General features: G+C 44.9%; 1 protein-coding gene across 19 annotated transcripts in view; it reads left to right on the top strand.

Moving 5' to 3' along the window:
- Positions 1-17,326, top strand: part of LOC110501351 (peripheral plasma membrane protein CASK) — a 206,929-nt gene that overhangs the window by 164,942 nt on the left and 24,661 nt on the right. For 6 of the 19 annotated variants that reach the window (XM_036958671.1, XM_036958679.1, XM_036958669.1 and 3 more), the window contains 10 exons: positions 2,189-2,367; positions 2,507-2,629; positions 3,452-3,535; positions 3,654-3,753; positions 4,402-4,419; positions 4,706-4,827; positions 8,838-8,915; positions 13,420-13,467; positions 14,363-14,443; positions 16,549-16,737. In XM_036958671.1, coding sequence (XP_036814566.1) covers positions 2,189-2,367; positions 2,507-2,629; positions 3,452-3,535; positions 3,654-3,753; positions 4,402-4,419; positions 4,706-4,827; positions 8,838-8,915; positions 13,420-13,467; positions 14,363-14,443; positions 16,549-16,737 — 1,022 coding nt within the window. The remainder of the gene's footprint in view (positions 1-2,188; positions 2,368-2,506; positions 2,630-3,451; positions 3,536-3,653; positions 3,754-4,401; positions 4,420-4,705; positions 4,828-8,837; positions 8,916-13,419; positions 13,468-14,362; positions 14,444-16,548; positions 16,738-17,326) is intronic. The other 13 variants (XM_036958677.1, XM_036958685.1, XM_036958682.1 and 10 more) reach the window with 7 other exon arrangements.

Here is a 17,326-nt window from a genome sequence, read left to right as displayed (position 1 = left end):
TAGCTTAAGATAAATACACTAATTGTAAGTCGCTCTGGCTAAAAGCGTCTGCTAAATGACTAAAATGTACCTGTGATTGTCTTTTCTCCTAACTTCCCTGTGGCCTTGTACTTCACCAGTTCTTGTGATGGCATTCTTGCATCTTGACCACTTGTCATCTATGTTTTCTCCCAATACTCAAAATATTTGAGATACGCCAGGAACGGGGAATACTGTATCTGGCCATTTTGTACTTTTCTCGTCTCAAATCGCCCCTGCGTCCAACTGCCAACCTTCCTCTTCACTGCCAACTTCATCCTGAATTATCCTATCGGGGTGATAGTCAGTCGATGTCGGCCCCTCTTTTGACTGACATCCAGGAGTAGTCTCCTCCATTTCCTGGTTATTGTTATGTGATCAATCAGTTTTTTTTGTGGGCCAGGCATACCCATGTGGCTTTGTGGGTGGGTTTTTGTGGGAAGAGACTTCCTCAAATTGTTCGTTAAATAAGCATGCCCCTTTCAATAAAATGTAGAGGTAAGAACAGATTTTGCCCTTGGTTCACTCCAGACCTGACTGCCCTCGACTAGCACAAAAACACCCTGTGGCGTACTGCACTAGCATCGAATAGTCCCCACGATATGCAACTTTTCAGGGAACTCAGAACCAATACACACAGTCAGTTAGGAAAGCAAAGGCTAGCTTTTTCAAACAGAAATTTGCATTCTGTAGCTCTAACTCCAAAAAGTTCTGAGACACTGTCAAGTCCATGGAGAATAAGAGCACCTCCTCCCAGCTGCCCGCTGCACTGAGGCTAGGAAACACTGTCACCACCGATAAATCCACAATAATCGAGAATTTCAACAAGCATTTCTCTACGGCTGGCCATGCCTTCCTCCTGGCTACCCCAACAGTTCCCCCACAGCTACTTGCCCAAGCCTCCCCAGCTTCTCCTTCACCCAAATCCAGATAGCAGATGTTCTGAAAGAGCTGCAAAACCTGGACCTGTACAAATCAGCTGGGCTAGACAATCTGGACCCTCTCTTTCTAAAATTATCCGCCGCCATTGTTGCAACCCCTATTACTAGTCTGTTCAACCTCTCTGTTCAACCTCGTCCAAGATTGGAAAGTTGCTGCGGTCATCCCCCTCTTCAAAGGGGGTGACACTCTAGACCCAAACTGTTACAGACCTATATCCATCCTGCCCTACCTTTTCTAAAGGCTTCAAACGCCAAGTTAACAAACAGATCATTTTGAATCCCACCGTACCTTCTCCGCTGTGCAATCCGGTTTCCGAGCTGGTCACCGGTGCACCTCAGCCACGCTCAAGGTACTAAACTTAATCATAACCGCCATCGATAAAAGACAATACATAACCGCCATCGATAAAAGACAATACATAACCGCCATCGATAAAAGACAATGCTGTGCTGTCAGACTTCAACAATGCTCAGGTTGTATCTTCTCATCTCTCTAGCTAGTTGTGACAGCTTTCCTGTCTGGTAAAATGTTCTGACATTCCAGCATCCAATTCTCATTCTTGACTGTTCTTTCAGTTGAGTTTGGGCACCCTTTTAGAGTAGTCTGTTCGGCTAAGGTGAGGTGAGGTTGTGTTTCCATAGTTTTGCTTTCTGAAATAGTTTTTGAACAACTGAATGGGTGACTAGAAATGTTCTAACTACCAGATCTTTGGTAACTTTCAAGGATTTTATGCAATCTATCACAAGACGGGTACTTCAGATTTTCACAGGTGTCTGTAATTATCTCTAACCCTCTGTGGCCTTTTCACATGTAAAATATAAGTAATTAAATAAGATTATACAAAAAATTACCAGTTACAATAGATTGCCATAGATTTTATGTTAATTACCAAAATAACCAAAGATTCCGGTAACTGTGGTAAATTACCAGTAGCTTCGCAACCCTTCCCAGGCAGTTGTGCCAACTGTTATCTGCAGTGGTTGTAGATAATTTTCCTTTGTAAGGCTCCATGATCAATAGTCGGACTGTGCTTCGTCTGACCCCTGACCCTAGACCTGTCCGGTTTGGTTAGACCTGCTGGGAGTTACCTCCCACCTGCATAGCTCTGAGGGGTCGTTGAGGTACATAAGCCCCCTCACCACGACAAGGTGACAGTCCCAGAGGAGGGCCACTCGTCCACACGTGTGTATGACTGAATGTGTGTCTACCCTTTGTCTCTTCCCTACAGGTCGTGTAGGAACACCCCACTTCATGGCCCCAGAGGTGGTGAAGAGGGAGCCTTATGGTAAGCCAGTAGATGTGTGGGGCTGTGGCGTCATCCTCTTCATCCTGCTCTCTGGCTGCCTGCCCTTCTACGGCACAAAGGAACGCCTGTTTGAAGCCATCTGCAGAGGCAAATACAAGGTAGTAGTTGATTTACAAAACGCCACCACACAATGATGTGTACAATAATAACTCCAGGCTGTGCCTATGGTATTAGTAGCCTTACCCCACCTGAAAATGTGTGTGTGCTGTTCTCTCTCTCCGTGTGCGTGTGTCTCTCCAGTTAAACCCCAGGCAATGGGGCCATATCTCAGAGAGCGCTAAAGACCTGGTGAGACGGATGCTCATGCTGGACCCTGCAGAGAGAATCACTGTCTACGAGGCACTCAACCACCCCTGGCTCAAGGTACACACACACACACACACACACACTGTCTGCCTCAAACTCCACTGGATCACAGCATACTGTAAATGATGGTGCATTATGTGAACATTTTGGGGGGAGGGGGGGGGTGTATTTCAAATGGTACTGTAATTCCACCCCACAGAATACAGTACCGTATTTTTACAGTGGCAGACATGTTTTGACCACGAGTGGATGCATCGTATTGTTGTGTGGCTCGAGGCTGTAAGAGGCTGTATCTGTTGCACCCATTCGGGAAAGGGCTGTACAAAGTTAACTGGTATGTTGTATTATGGGAGCATTGATGTTTTTACAGTACATTATAAGGTATTGTACTGTGCCGTTACACAGTACTTGCTATGGTACTGTAGTATGGAATACAGTCACTTGCCAGTGAGCTGCCTGTAAGTTACTGTCATTCACTACAACCCCTTTTACAGTGTACACACACACACACACCCACACACACACAACCTTGTACAGCTAACCTTGTGGGGACACACAATTCAGTCCCATTCAAAACCCTAACCTGTACTCTTACCCTAACCTTACCCCTAACCCTAGATCCTAACCCTAAAACTAACCCTTAAAGTAATTCTAATTCTAACACTAATTCTAACCTTAACCCTAAACCCACTAGAAATAGCATGTTGACCTCGTGGGGACTAACAAAATGTCCGTAGTTGGTCAAATTATTGTTAGTTTACTATGCTTGTGGCGAATTCTGGTCCCCAAAATAATAGTTAAACATGTCCACACACACACACATTGTCTTCTTGGGATACCGAAAGGCTAGTAAAGTGAGATTGTGATTGTATTGATCAGGAGAGAGACCGTTATGCCTATAAGATCCACCTGCTAGAGACGGTGGAACAGCTGAGGAAGTTCAACGCCAGGAGAAAGCTCAAGGTAAGCTCCCCAAATTCTACTCTCCTTTTCTAGTTGGAATGACAATAGGAGTGTTCATGTTTTAAAACATTTGGTGCTGACAGGGAAGATGGTTTGTCTAACTGTCTGTCTGTCTCAGGGAGCCGTACTGGCAGCAGTCTCCAGCCACAAGTTTAACTCCTTCTACGGAGATCCACCAGAGGAGATGCCTGACTTCTCTGAAGACCCCACATCCTCAGGTAGGAGTAACATACACACACACACACACGTTTGCACGTGCGCACACACAATTATTTACAACTCTGGGTTCCTGTTCCCCGGGCACCGATGATGTCGATTAAGGCAGTCCCCCGCGCCTCTCTGATTCAGAGGGGTTGGGTTAAATGCGGAAGACACATTTCAGTTGAATACATTCCGTTGTACAACTGACGAGGTATCCCCCTTTGTCTTATGTCTTTTTCAATGTATTGTTTTCACAAAGAAAATATCTTCTCTAGTGCTCTAACTCTTACACCGGCTTCTGAAACGTCATCCTGGAGAGCGACTGTACTGGGCTTGCAGGCTTTTGTTCCAGCCCAACACTTGATTAAACTTTATCTGTAAAACATGGACTCTACTGAAGACATCTTCTAAACACACACACAGTTTAGAATTTCTCTAACCTCTGACACAGTACTGCTGTTCTTTTTGTTGGACTAAAAAGTCAATTCAGCACCTCTGTAATCTTTGGATGGGCTGCATTGTTTTCAGAGAATGTTTCAGCCACAATTATAGTTATTCTTTACCGCTGTTGTGTCCATGTAGTCCCCATATGAGGATGATAACTTAAGTCAGTTTGTCGCAACGTGAACTCTGTATCATTTGTGTTAATGCTGCCTTCCTGATAGGACTACTTGCAGCAGAAAGTAGGTATCCCTCCTCTAGGTATATACTGCTCTGTGTGTGTGTGTGTGTTCTATATCTGTCTGTGTTGTCCCTAGTTCTCCAGCAATCAACTCTCACACACCTAGATCCTGCCTGCGTGTGCTTTGTGTCCATTTGTTGTTTTGTCTTGCATTATTTGTTGCTTTTTTCCCATTTCCTGTTCAATGTATTCTCTTTTATTGTACTGTTGCCTACATAACTGTCTTACTGATTATGGATGGTCTGTTTTGACGTGCGTGTTTGCGTGCGTTGTGTGTGTGTGTACAGGGGCTGTGTCTCAGGTGCTGGACAGTCTTGAGGAGATCCATGCGTTGACCGACTGCAGTGAGAAAGATATGGACTTCCTACACAGTGTCTTCCAAGACGAGCATCTACACACACTACTAGATGTGAGTAGACACACACACACACACAGAATGAAACCAACACATAGGCAGAAATACTGCTAGTCTGGCCACTAAAATGTAAGTCAGACAGATGTGGTGTTTCTGTCATTAGATGACGATCGGCACCAGATGTCATTGAGTCATCTTTAACCTCCTCTCTCTGACTGACTGACTCATGTCTATGGCTGAGGGGAGTTTAGCTGGAGGTCAGACACTCAGAAACTTGAACAGCTGACTCCCACGGCTCTGTCTGCCTCTGACAGTTAGGCTACTGCTCCATTCCAATACTCTTAACTCCATTTTTGTCTGTAGGTCCTAGCTGACTACATTGACTGCTCATTTCCTTTAGCTAGCTAGCCCGTTTGTAGACATTTCCTTTAGCTAGCTAGCCCGTTTGTAGACATTTCCTTTAGCTAGCTAGCCCGTTTGTAGACATTTCCTTTAGCTAGCTAGCCCGTTTGTAGACATTTCCTTTAGCTAGCTAGCTAGCTAGCTAGCCCGTTTGTAGACATTTCCTTTAGCTAGCTAGCCCGTTTGTAGACATTTCCTTTAGCTAGCTAGCCCGTTTGTAGACATTTCCTTTAGCTAGCTAGCCCGTTTGTAGACATTTCCTTTAGCTAGCTAGCCCGTTTGTAGACACCTTCCCTTGTTGACATGAAAATAAGTGAATATATGTGGGAGAAAGATTGTGCAAACTCCATATAGTTTATCAGAGGGTTATGTGGAGTTATAACCATGTTGTCATGTTGTTCTTACAGAAAGAGAAGTGGAAGATGGACAGATTAGTCTCACTCACTCTCTCTGTCCCTGTCCCTCTCTCTTGCCAGTGTTTTCTGTGTTTTGTCTGTCACCCAGAACTCAGAGCAGCCAGCCAAACACCAAACCTCTCTGCTCCAGAGGGCACCAGCAGCTCACTGCCAAAACACACACACACACACCCTGCAGAGGAAACTATGCTGCACTCATGATTTCATGCCACATTAGGAGAGAAGGTGTGTGTGTGTGTGTGTGTGTGTGTGTGTGTGTGTGTGTGTGTGTGTGTTACTGAAGGCTATCTGGATGGGGGAAAGTGGGTTTTACTAAAGGGCTTACTTTGAGGCCTGTTGACTCTAAAAACTCTTATCTTAATCCTGAAGGGGTCTTGGTAACACTTGAATCACACCCTTCATCACAAAGTATAACAGCTTATGCAACTTCTGGCAACTGACTTCTGACAGTCATAACACAAACTGTTATCTAGGTTGGGTGTGTGCGCGCGCGCATTCATGCGTTTTATGAACTTATAAGGCCTACAATATCTTAAGTTGAGGATGTGAGGTTTGGAGGGGGTTGGGAAAGGGAGTTAACAAATAGTGTTAGAAAAGGGTTAGTGGAAAAGGAAGGAAGGGGGAGGATGAGGCAGTTGCTTACGGACCCTGCCCCATTTGCCAGGGGCTGAATGGGTCAAGAAGAGAAAGAGAGGAAGACTTGTCTCCAACTCTCTCTCCCTGGGAAGGCCTTTCACTAGGAACATGTTGCTGCAGATGCCCATTAGAGAGAGCAAGAGATCACACTGCTGCACTGAAAATGGAAAGAAAGAGGAGACCCAGGCTCCATCACTGAAGAGAGAGAGAGACCCCCACAATCCAGCTCTGAAAAGCGACAGAAACAAGGAGAGCGAGAGAGACCCAGACTTCTGCACTGAAAAGAGAGTGAACAATGGGTGCTATTGTCAGCCCTTAGCCCCTTTCACTGCTGTGTGACTCCAGACTCCTGCAGGAGGGTATCTGTGAGTACATCTGTAGGGCTGATGTTACCATCCTCTCCACTCGCACACAGAGAGGCTCAGGGAAACTACAGATCCACGGGAAACGGAATGGATGTACTGTAACAGTAGCCTAGTCTGGATGCTAAGCTAGCTTAGTGCTTGTTGTGCATATTCTCTTCTGGGTTAGGGTGTTTGGGTACTGCTTGGGACCTGGTTGGTGAGTCGGTCTTGTTGTTTCAGTGTGTGTGTGAGTGTGTGTCAGTGGTCCTTACTTGGGATGGAGTAAGGCTTTATTTCACTCCTTTTAGGGAGAACATTGTTGACTGTAACTTCAGACAACAGTTTGACAGTTAGGCAAATGAGTGATATGTTAAATGACAATATTTTAAGATATGTATATACACTTGTTTCTGAAAATGTCAAGTTTTAATAAGCAATCTGTAAGATCTTTTATAATGGTAGCACATAGCATTAGTAGTTTGAAGTAAGTGCCAAGTGTAAAGTTCATCCAGTATGTCCTACAGTCTATACTTGAGGCAGTTTTATAAGACAGTCTGTATCGTCACATCTAAACATTGCAAGCAGATATGAAAATAGCATTTCCTGTTAGCTACCGAGACTTCAAACACCTACTCAAAATGAAGCAGGCACTGTGTGTGCCTTGGTGGGTGTCATTGTGTGGGTGGGTGTGGTTTCCATGACCCTGCAGATGGATAATATCAGGAGTTGTAAAACCACAATGCACTCCTTTTTATAATTTTATCGTTATTATTTGAATTTATTTATATTACCTCAGATTTTTCACCCCAGCACCCCTACTTCCCGCAGCTATGCCCCATGTCATGACAAAAATACTCCCGAATGCATCATTTTTTTCTCAATTTTAGAATCTAGCTTTTGTTTTGGTTATTGTTAGTTCTCAAAGATCTTATTTAAAAAATATACATGATCCTTTCTACATACTTTATATCTGGGTTTTACTTGTTTAAGTTTACACTGAAAACGTTTTTCCATCACTGTACTGTTTGAACATGGGCGGCCCAAAAAAAACACTTATGCGGACCGCCCAAGACTTTTCTATGCAGAAAAAACCCTGGACCCTGGTTCTCATGTCAGCCTTCCACAGTAGGAGCGGACAGAGAAAGACAGAGCCTCTGAACTTTCCCAGGAACAGCAGGTGTCTAGTGCTCAGCCTCCCCATGCACTCCCCACAGATACATCACACAGGCATCTGTCCAAACATGGTTGACTCCCACTGCAGACCCAGGCACCACAGACATCTCAAACATTCAGAGTATTCTCCTCCTTTTCCCATCACATACTCAGGAATGACACACACAGCAGACTTAGCATGATAATACTGTCTGAATATCACTGTGTTAGTGTTCATACAAATAACACACACATTTAGTCATAAGTTCACGGAAGGATAGCCACATAATGTACATTTCTAGAAAAACGGGACCGTTCCCAGCTGTAGTTTCGACTTCTAAATGAGAAATACACATGAACTAAATGTTAGCTGTTTTCGTACCATGTTTCTGATTGTTGCCTAAACCAGTGGCTGAGAACTGCTACTTGTGATAGTACTATTGGTCTGCCTTGTCTCTGGCCAGGAGCTATGGGGAAATGCCTCTTTTGAAAGAGAGGGGTTGTGTGTGTGCGTGTGCGTGCACCTGTACATGTACGTGCTGTCTTATGATGTCAGCTGCTCTCCTTTGATGTCCAGAAAAATGTGTACATTATCCAACACACATTCTTATGAAGATCATGAGTTACATTTTTCTATCCTGAGTTATTTCATCGCTGACTTTTCAACCGAGCTCTCTTTTTCTCCTCTCAATAGTGTGAACAATGAACCAGTCTTTTATTTGTGTCTGACACACAACTCCTCTGCTTGTCTTGGTTGGTTAGTGGAGACTACTCAACTGTGTGTACATTGTGTTTACACACTGATTCATACGCACGCACACAACCTCAACAGTTGATCTTGTATAGTCAGCTGGTTCATTTGCATACAGAACCAAAGTGTTGCTCCTCTTTCAGTCTGCATCATAAACTATATAATAAATGTTCCCTACATTGTAAATCTTCTGTAATGCTTAAATGAAAGCAAGCAATTGTCCACATTGACGAGAGCCTGGCACTAAAGACAACCGGTCATTCTGAGTACAGAGAGAAGGAACAAAATGTATCATTCAGCCATTGAAATGATTCACCATGAGCCATTCATTGTTGTTCAGTGTTGTGTGTCGTGTTGTTTCAGCTTTACGACAAGATCAACACCAAGTCCTCCCCCCAGATCAGAAACCCCTCTAGCGATGCTGTGCAGAGAGCCAAAGAGGTGAGCACACACACACACTGATATAATGTTGTGTGCTTGTCACCATGCTTGTGAAGACCTATATGATTGATCACATGATCAACTCTATCACATGCTGCTTCCTATGCCTCTGCCCTGATCAGTCTTCTTTACCAACACGGCTCTAGTTATTAACACATCTCTCATCACCATCATTCTACTATTCATTATGTTCACATCGCAAATAACACCCTATTTTCCATATAGTGCACTCCTTGGACCACAGCCCTATGTGGCTCTGATCAGAAGTAGTCAAAATTAGTGCCCTATATGGGGAATAGAGTGTAATTTGAGACATCCTATCTAACTCTTCAATGCTGTTATCTACTTCCTAAGCATTCTTTGGGTATCTGCTGTTTGTTTAACATTGGGTCAATCTGGCCTGGGGTCAGATTTTGAAAGAAACAGATTATGAAGGTATTGACCAGAAGGGTCTCTCTGATCTTGAATCAGATTCTAGGGGTCAGGTGTGTTTACAAACTGGGTCTATAGTAGGTCAGCCAACATGGCTTATTTGTTAAGAAGATTGAAGGAACAACAGCTAGTCAATATCGGAGGTAGTCATTTGATCAAGACAGTTTGAAACTACTAAACTGTCAAATAGTGAGGCCCTGTGTTTCATTCCAAAAGGTTTCTACCCTGAAAGAAAAGTGGACAAGGGCAGTCAGTGGGGGATAACAGTTTTGGAATGGAATGCATTCTATTAGATAGAATACAGTGCATTCGGAAAGTATTCAGACCCCTTGACTTTTTCCACATTTTGTTACGTTACAGTTTTATTCTAAAATTGATTAAATAGTTTTTTTCCCTCATCAATCTACATTTTTTTTTTTTTGCAAATGTATTACAAATACAAAACTGATATCACATTTACGTAAATATTCAAACCCTTTATACAATACTTTGTTGAAGCACCTTTGGCAGTGATTAAAGCCTTGTCTTCTTGGGTATGAGGCTATAAGCTTGGTTCACCTGTATTTGGGGAGTTTCTCCCATTCTTCTCTGCAGATCCTCTCAAGCTCTGTCAGGTTGGATGGGGAGCGTCGCTGCACAGCTATTTTCAGGTCTCTCCAGAGATGTTCAATCAGGTTGAAGTCCGGGCTCTGCCTGGGCCACTCAAGGACATTCATAGACTTGTCCCGAAGCCACTCCTGCGTTGTCTTGGCTGTGTGCTTAGGGTCGTTGTCCTGTTGGAAGGTGAACCTTCACCCCAGTCTGAGGTCCTGAGAGATCTGGATCAGGTTTTCATTAAGGATCTCTCTGTACTTTGCTCTATTCATCTTTCCCTCGATCCTGACTGGTCTCTGTCCCTGACGCTGAAAAACATCCCCACATCATGATGCTGCCACCACCATGCTTCACCACCAAAAATGGATTATTCCATCAACCTCATGGCTTGGTATTTTCTCTGACATGCACTGTCAACTGTGGGACCTTATATAGACAGGTGTGTGCCTTTCCAAATCATGTCCAATCAAATTAATAGACCACAGGTGGACTCCAATCAAGTTGTAGAAACATCTCAAAGATGATCAATGGAAACATGATGCACCAGAGCTCAATTTCGTGTCTCATAGCAAAGGGTCTGAATACTTATGTAAATAAAGTGTTTTTATTTTTTTATACATTTGCAAACATTTCTTTGTCATTATGGGGTATTGTGTGTAGATTGATGAGGAAAATGTTTTATTTAATCCATTTTAGAATAAGGCTGTAACGGCTGCAACATAACAAAATGTGGAAAAAGTCAAGGGGTCTGAAAACTTTCCGAATGCACTGTATGTAGCCTTATCCACAAACTTAAAAGACCTATTAATTTTGCGGGTTTTCCACACCCATTGTTAGTGAAGCTATTCCACAGTCTGTTTGACCATTTATAGACCGTAAAATAATAACTAGCTCAGAGTGCTTGTTTATTTACACTTTCTCAGTTGTGTGTGTGTGTGTGTGTGTAGTTCTGACACACACATATACATCAAAAAGACACCCACACACACATTTCCCCGTTATTTGTTGTCTATGCTGTAGTTGTTTGTGGAACAGTGGAGTGTATTGGGGTGGGCTGTTTTGTGACCTCTGGCGCCATTACTTCCTTTATACACAATTGGTACCAAACAGCCCAGTGGCCTCGCATACTCTGGTGCATAGTGTTTAACTCAAGCCAACTAGCTGCACTCACACACTCAATGAACCAGCCTAGAGTGAAAGTAGCTACTTAACAGGAAATGGCGAGCCGGGGATGTGCATCATTAGCTTGTGTGTGTGAACTTTGACAAAACAAGCACACGTGTTGTAAGTGTGAAATGTTTGTATTGGGCTCTTTTGTATGTGGAGGGCTGTTAAAATGTATGTCTGACTAAGAAGAAGAGAGAGGGAGTGGGTGGAAAAACTAACACCGCTCTATTAACACTGGAAAATACCTTTTAGAGCAGTGTTAGGACTCTTTATGTGGCGTTGGAGTCTAAAAGACTTCAGTAATGAACCAACTCGAGTTGACCCAGTCTGGTCCTGGAGGGGACTTAGTCATGGCCTACTTATCGTTGTGTCTGGGTCATAGTTTTCCTTTTTTGAACTAGTCTAGTTGGATTAGGTTGTATGGAGGGAGACTGAACAGATGTGTGGGCGAGTGCATGCTTGTGTGTGTTTTTTTTTTATGCATGTGTGCGTGTAATGTTTCTTTAGTTGCCATACTTCCTCTAGTAGTGGGTCCTTTTATTTTGTCTCTGCTGAAATCCTTACTTTTTTCCTGAGTTCTGATCGGAGTGTCTTTCTAGTCAATGTTGTACACATTGATCCAGTATTTCACCACAGAACAAAACCTCTATTCTTTCTTTCCCACCGTTGACTTAAAGGGACTTCTGCTGAAATACTCTGCTTGGCTTCCTGCTACTGATCCCCACTGGCGACACTGAAATACTCTGCTTGGCTTCCTGCTACTGATCCCCACTGGCGACACTGAAATACTCTGCTTGGCTTCCTGCTACTGATCCCCACTGGCGACACTGAAATACTCTGCTTGGCTTCCTGCTACTGATCCCCACTGGCGACACTGAAATACTCTGCTTGGCTTCCTGCTACTGATCCCCACTGGGGACACTGAAATACTCTGCTTGGCTTCCTGCTACTGATCCCCACTGGGGACACTGAAATACTCTGCTTGGCTTCCTGCTACTGATCCCCACTGGCGACACTGAAATACTCTGCTTGGCTTCCTGCTACTGATCCCCACTGGCGACACGGAAATACTCTGCTTGGCTTCCTGCTACTGATCCCCACTGGCGACACTGAAATACTCTGCTTGGCTTCCTGCTACTGATCCCCACTGGCGACACTGAAATACTCTGCTTGGCTTCCTGCTACTGATCCCACTGGCGACACTGAAATACTCTGCTTGGCTTCCTGCTACTGATCCCCACTGGCGACACTGAAATACTCTGCTTGGCTTCCTGCTACTGATCCCCACTGGCGACACTGAAATACTCTGCTTGGCTTCCTGCTACTGATCCCCACTGGCGACACTGAAATACTCTGCTTGGCTTCCTGCTACTGATCCCCACTGGCGACACTGAAATACTCTGCTTGGCTTCCTGCTACTGATCCCCACTGGCGACACTGAAATACTCTGCTTGGCTTCCTGCTACTGATCCCCACTGGGGACACTGAAATACTCTGCTTGGCTTCCTGCTACTGATCCCCACTGGGGACACTGAAATACTCTGCTTGGCTTCCTGCTACTGATCCCCACTGGGGACACTGAAATACTCTGCTTGGCTTCCTGCTACTGATCCCCACTGGGGACACTGAAATACTCTGCTTGGCTTCCTGCTACTGATCCCCACTGGCGACACTGAAATACTCTGCTTGGCTTCCTGCTACTGATCCCCACTGGCGACACTGAAATACTCTGCTTGGCTTCCTGCTACTGATCCCCACTGGGGACACTGAAATACTCTGCTTGGCTTCCTGCTACTGATCCCCACTGGGGACACTGAAATACTCTGCTTGGCTTCCTGCTACTGATCCCCACTGGGGACACTGAAATACTCTGCTTGGCTTCCTGCTACTGATCCCCACTGGGGACACTGAAATACTCTGCTTGGCTTCCTGCTACTGATCCCCACTGGGGACACTGAAATACTCTGCTTGGCTTCCTGCTACTGATCCCCACTGGTGACACTGAAATACTCTGCTTGGCTTCCTGCTACTGATCCCCACTGGTGACACTGAAATGCTTTAAAATGATACTGTACTAGCACAGATTTGATCCTCGTCTCTGTGGCTCTACTACGCGTATAGACACTAACCTTTCACCCCCCCCCCTCGATGCCGTCATCTTTTACCTTTATCAAACTTTACTCCCCCCGACCCTCCTGACATCCCCTGATCTTTGACCCAATCACCCCTGACTCCTCCTATGAGGACCAACAACATCATCAGAGGTCACATGTATAACTGTCCCTCCCTGTGTCCTCCTCCTGGTCTAAAGAGCTCCACCCAAGACGACGCAAGTGCCGCTTTGAAACACCTGGAATATGTAAGCCCCCTGACGTCTTTCACAACCCAACACACACACACACACACAAACCAAATAGACAGGAAAACCAGTTGGTTTTGTTTTAAAGCATTTTGGTATTTGACAGAGGGAGACTGGGCAAAGCGTAGAGCTGTCTGTGACTTTGCATACGTGAGGCTGTAGCTCGACCCATGTAGGCTGTAGCTCAGTGTGTGAGTCTATAAAGGAGTCTGTAGTGTGGCTGTGAGCGTGTTCTCTCTAAAAGAGGTTGTAAATTGTTCTGGGTCTGTTCATGTTTTAACTCAGAATGTTGGTAATAGCCTACTAGTACTGTATGTAAACGGTTTGTATCTGTTGATTTTAGGTTTGGGTCTGAGAGGTGTGAATGTCTTTAAATTGATCAGAGATGATGAGTCAATGGATACAACAGTATTGATCACACACACAATCACACACACACTGATTGATCAATGGTGATGGATTCATGTTCATACACCTTCCATTTGCCACACACACACACACCTCTATGCGCCAGGCCTCTCCATCACCTCATTCAGCAGGCAGATGGGACATAGCAGATGCCAAATCAAGTCACTCAGAGAAGCAGGGGGTGTGATGAAGACCTAAGGTGGACTCTGATTGGTTAAGAGAAGCCATGAGGGGGGAGTTCATGGACTGACGGATTTCAAAGTGACGATTTTACTGGTTGAAGTGATTCTAAAGGGGTGTGTTTTAGGAACTGTTGAGAGGGTATGTATGTGTGTGTATAATCAGGTCAGAGGTTGATGTACTGTCACTCAATAGTCCACACATACACTCCCCTGCGTTTGGTTGGAACAGGCATTGAGCAGGACTACTTTAACTCTACAGAAAGGCCACCTGACTGACGCCCTGCGCTGTTGTCTCTACCTTACAGGTATTGGAAGAGATCTCTTGTTACCCGGAGAACCACGACGTCAAGGAGCTCAGACGGATACTGACCCAGCCGCACTTTATGGTCAGTGAAACCACACACACACAAACACACACACACACCTCGACTTGGCTGTGTTTAGGCGCCATGACTGAAGCTATAGCAGAGAGGGGGGTGCAGATGAAGGAAGATGGACAGAGAGGGAGGGTGGTAGAGTGACCGAAAGCAAGAGAAAATAAAAAAGGAAGAGGAAGGTTTATTTATGTCAATCCCCCTGTGGGATGCCGTAGGCACGACTGAAACTCCATGCAGACAGAGAGAATAGTGTGCTAAATCAGGTCCTTTACATCTCTAGAGACCCTCACAGAGAAAGAGGGGAACAGAAGAGATAGGAAGACTCCATAGGGACGTGTGTGTGCGTGCCTGTGTGTGCGTGCCTGTGTGTGTGTGTGTGTGTGTGACATCAGTGACCTCCCTGATCTTTTGTTCCCAGTGTTAAAGACAGAAAAACAGTCTCACTTCTCAAGGTGCTTTAAAAGCTTCACTGTTAATCTCATCACGTCACTGTGTCTTATCCTCCCCTCTGATCAATGAAGAGGTCAATACTACAAAGAGAGAAGAGGGGTGGGGGAAGCGGAGGAGGGAGGAGTCATCCTCTTATCACGAGGCATTATTAATCACACACTTCCACAGGATGGATAGAGAAAGGAGAGAGAGAGAGAGAGAGAGAGAGAGAGAGAGAGAGAGAGAGTGGTGTATATGTTGGAGTTGTATTGGGACATTTGGAGGAGAAGAACATTAGATTGCAGTTGGAACGGGGGTAGAGTGAGCAATTAGTCAGGAGAGAGAGTGAGAGAAAGAAATGGGGAGAAAGAGGGGTGGAGATTTTGCTGGAGAATGTGTCTCATGTAATGTCCATGTAGAGCGGAGCCTGTCTTGGAGGCAGGAAGAGAGAAAGTTGGGGCCTAGCACTACAGGCTGTAGTGTGGAGGGAGAGATGGAAGGGACGTTTTGGAAAGAGGGAGAGATTCTGTGAGGAACAGAGCGGTCAGTGAGTCGTATCTGATTTGGGGCCAAGCTTTACCCAGTCTGACAAGAAGGGATAGGTGGAGGGAAGAGAGAGGTGGGGGTAGGGGGGCAGAGGAGGTGAGACGAGGGAGGGAGGCACCATTAGGTACAAGCAGCCACATTCCTAGAGACACACACACACACACACACACACACACACACAAAGGGAAAGGTATGTGTGTCCCCAGCCTGCCACCAGTCTCTCAGGAGCATGCTACAGACAGCCCAGCTTTTTCACTTCGTCTACCAGCTATTAAGACTGGTGAGGAACTAACATTCTCATTCTAACTGTTGAATTGCATTTTTCTATTTTCCTCAAACTCTAGATATTCTAGAACTCTGGGGTTGACTTCAGAAATGCTTTTGTTTGGGAATTCAGTTTTTTCCTCTTGTAACTTGAGTGTCTAGCTTTTAAGTACCTGTTGTAGTAGCGTAGTTTGCGTAGTTTGCTGAAGGTATAATCAATATGCTAACCTGAATCCTGCCTAATATAAAGTAGTTATGGCACTGTTACAGCACTCGTCTATGTTGTGTCCATAGCATTGTTCGACCAAAGTTAGCATGCACTTTATAACTGTGCTGAAATCACCTCTGACCTGGGTGTTGAGAAAGTTAGTGGTGGAATGTCACTTTAAAGCCTCTATCTGCGGGTGGGGGGGATTAATTCTCTTCAAACCCATGAGCCTGCTCTCATTAGTGGGCTCTTGTGGTAAAGTGTGTGTGTGTGTGTGTTTTTTAACTTTCGATAAGTGCGTGGGATGAGTGTATGCACTAGGGGAAGCCAGAGGCAGGTTAGTCTTCGTTGGGGTTTTATACTTGCATGTCTTATGACGTTCCTAGTTTTTTGATAAAGTACCTCTCAGAAATTCTATCTGTCATTGAATAAAGCTAGCAGTCTGTGATGGGTGTCTGTATGTAGGTTTTTAGGAGGCGATAGGGGGTGGCTTCTCCTGTCTGTGGTATGTTATGAAGCCTTCAAGAATATACCGTTTGTGTGCGAGAATCTATTACTTGCTGGGTGTCTAGGTGAGCCTTGCTGCAGACCCTTGATGACGTTCTGTCTTGCTCCGACTCCCTCCCCCCATCTCCCAATCCCCCTTTTTCTGTTCCCCTGCTTCTAGGCCTTGCTCCAGACCCATGACGTGGTGGCCCATGAGGTGTACAGTGATGAGGCTCTGAGGGTCACGCCCCCGCCCACCTCGCCCTACCTGAACGGAGAATCGCCCGAGAGCACCAGCGGGGACATGGACCTGGAGAACGTGACTCGAGTACGACTGGTGCAGTTCCAGAAGAACACTGACGAACCTATGGTACGACACGAACACGGGCTATATACACACACATTGGGTCATTTGGGTTGAGGTGCTCAGTGAGTAGATATATTTACTAGTCTTGATGATCCACTGATGAAAGCTCCATATCATATAAAATATTCAAGTAGATTTACCAAATATACACGGAGAATAGCCCAAAATAAAAAAAGTCTCTATCAGGCTTAACCTGTCCTATCTGAACGGACACAGGTAGAGGACAAGACTGTAGTCTCCCCTTGAGAAACCATATTGAAGCTATCTAACAACTTGCTCAGTTGTGCACCTGGGCCTCCCACTCCTCTTTATATTCCAGCTAGTGCCAGTTTGCGCTGTTCTTTAGTTTCTTGGCAATTTCTCTGATGGAATAGCCTTCATTTCTCAGAACAAGAATTTACTGACGAGATTCAGAAGAAAGTGCTTTTGTTTCTGGCCATTTTGAGCCTGTAATCGAACCCACAAATGCTGATGCTCCAGATACTCAACTAGTCTAAAGAAGGCCAGTTTTATTGCTTCTTTAATCAGAACAACAGTTTTCAGCTGTGCTAACATAATTGCAAATGGGTTTTCTAATGATCAGTTAGCCTTT

Source organism: Oncorhynchus mykiss, chromosome 22 (genome assembly GCF_013265735.2).
Source record: "Oncorhynchus mykiss isolate Arlee chromosome 22, USDA_OmykA_1.1, whole genome shotgun sequence".
NCBI classification, from domain to species: Eukaryota; Metazoa; Chordata; class Actinopteri; order Salmoniformes; family Salmonidae; genus Oncorhynchus; species Oncorhynchus mykiss.
This window is presented reverse-complemented; position numbering and strand designations above follow the sequence as displayed.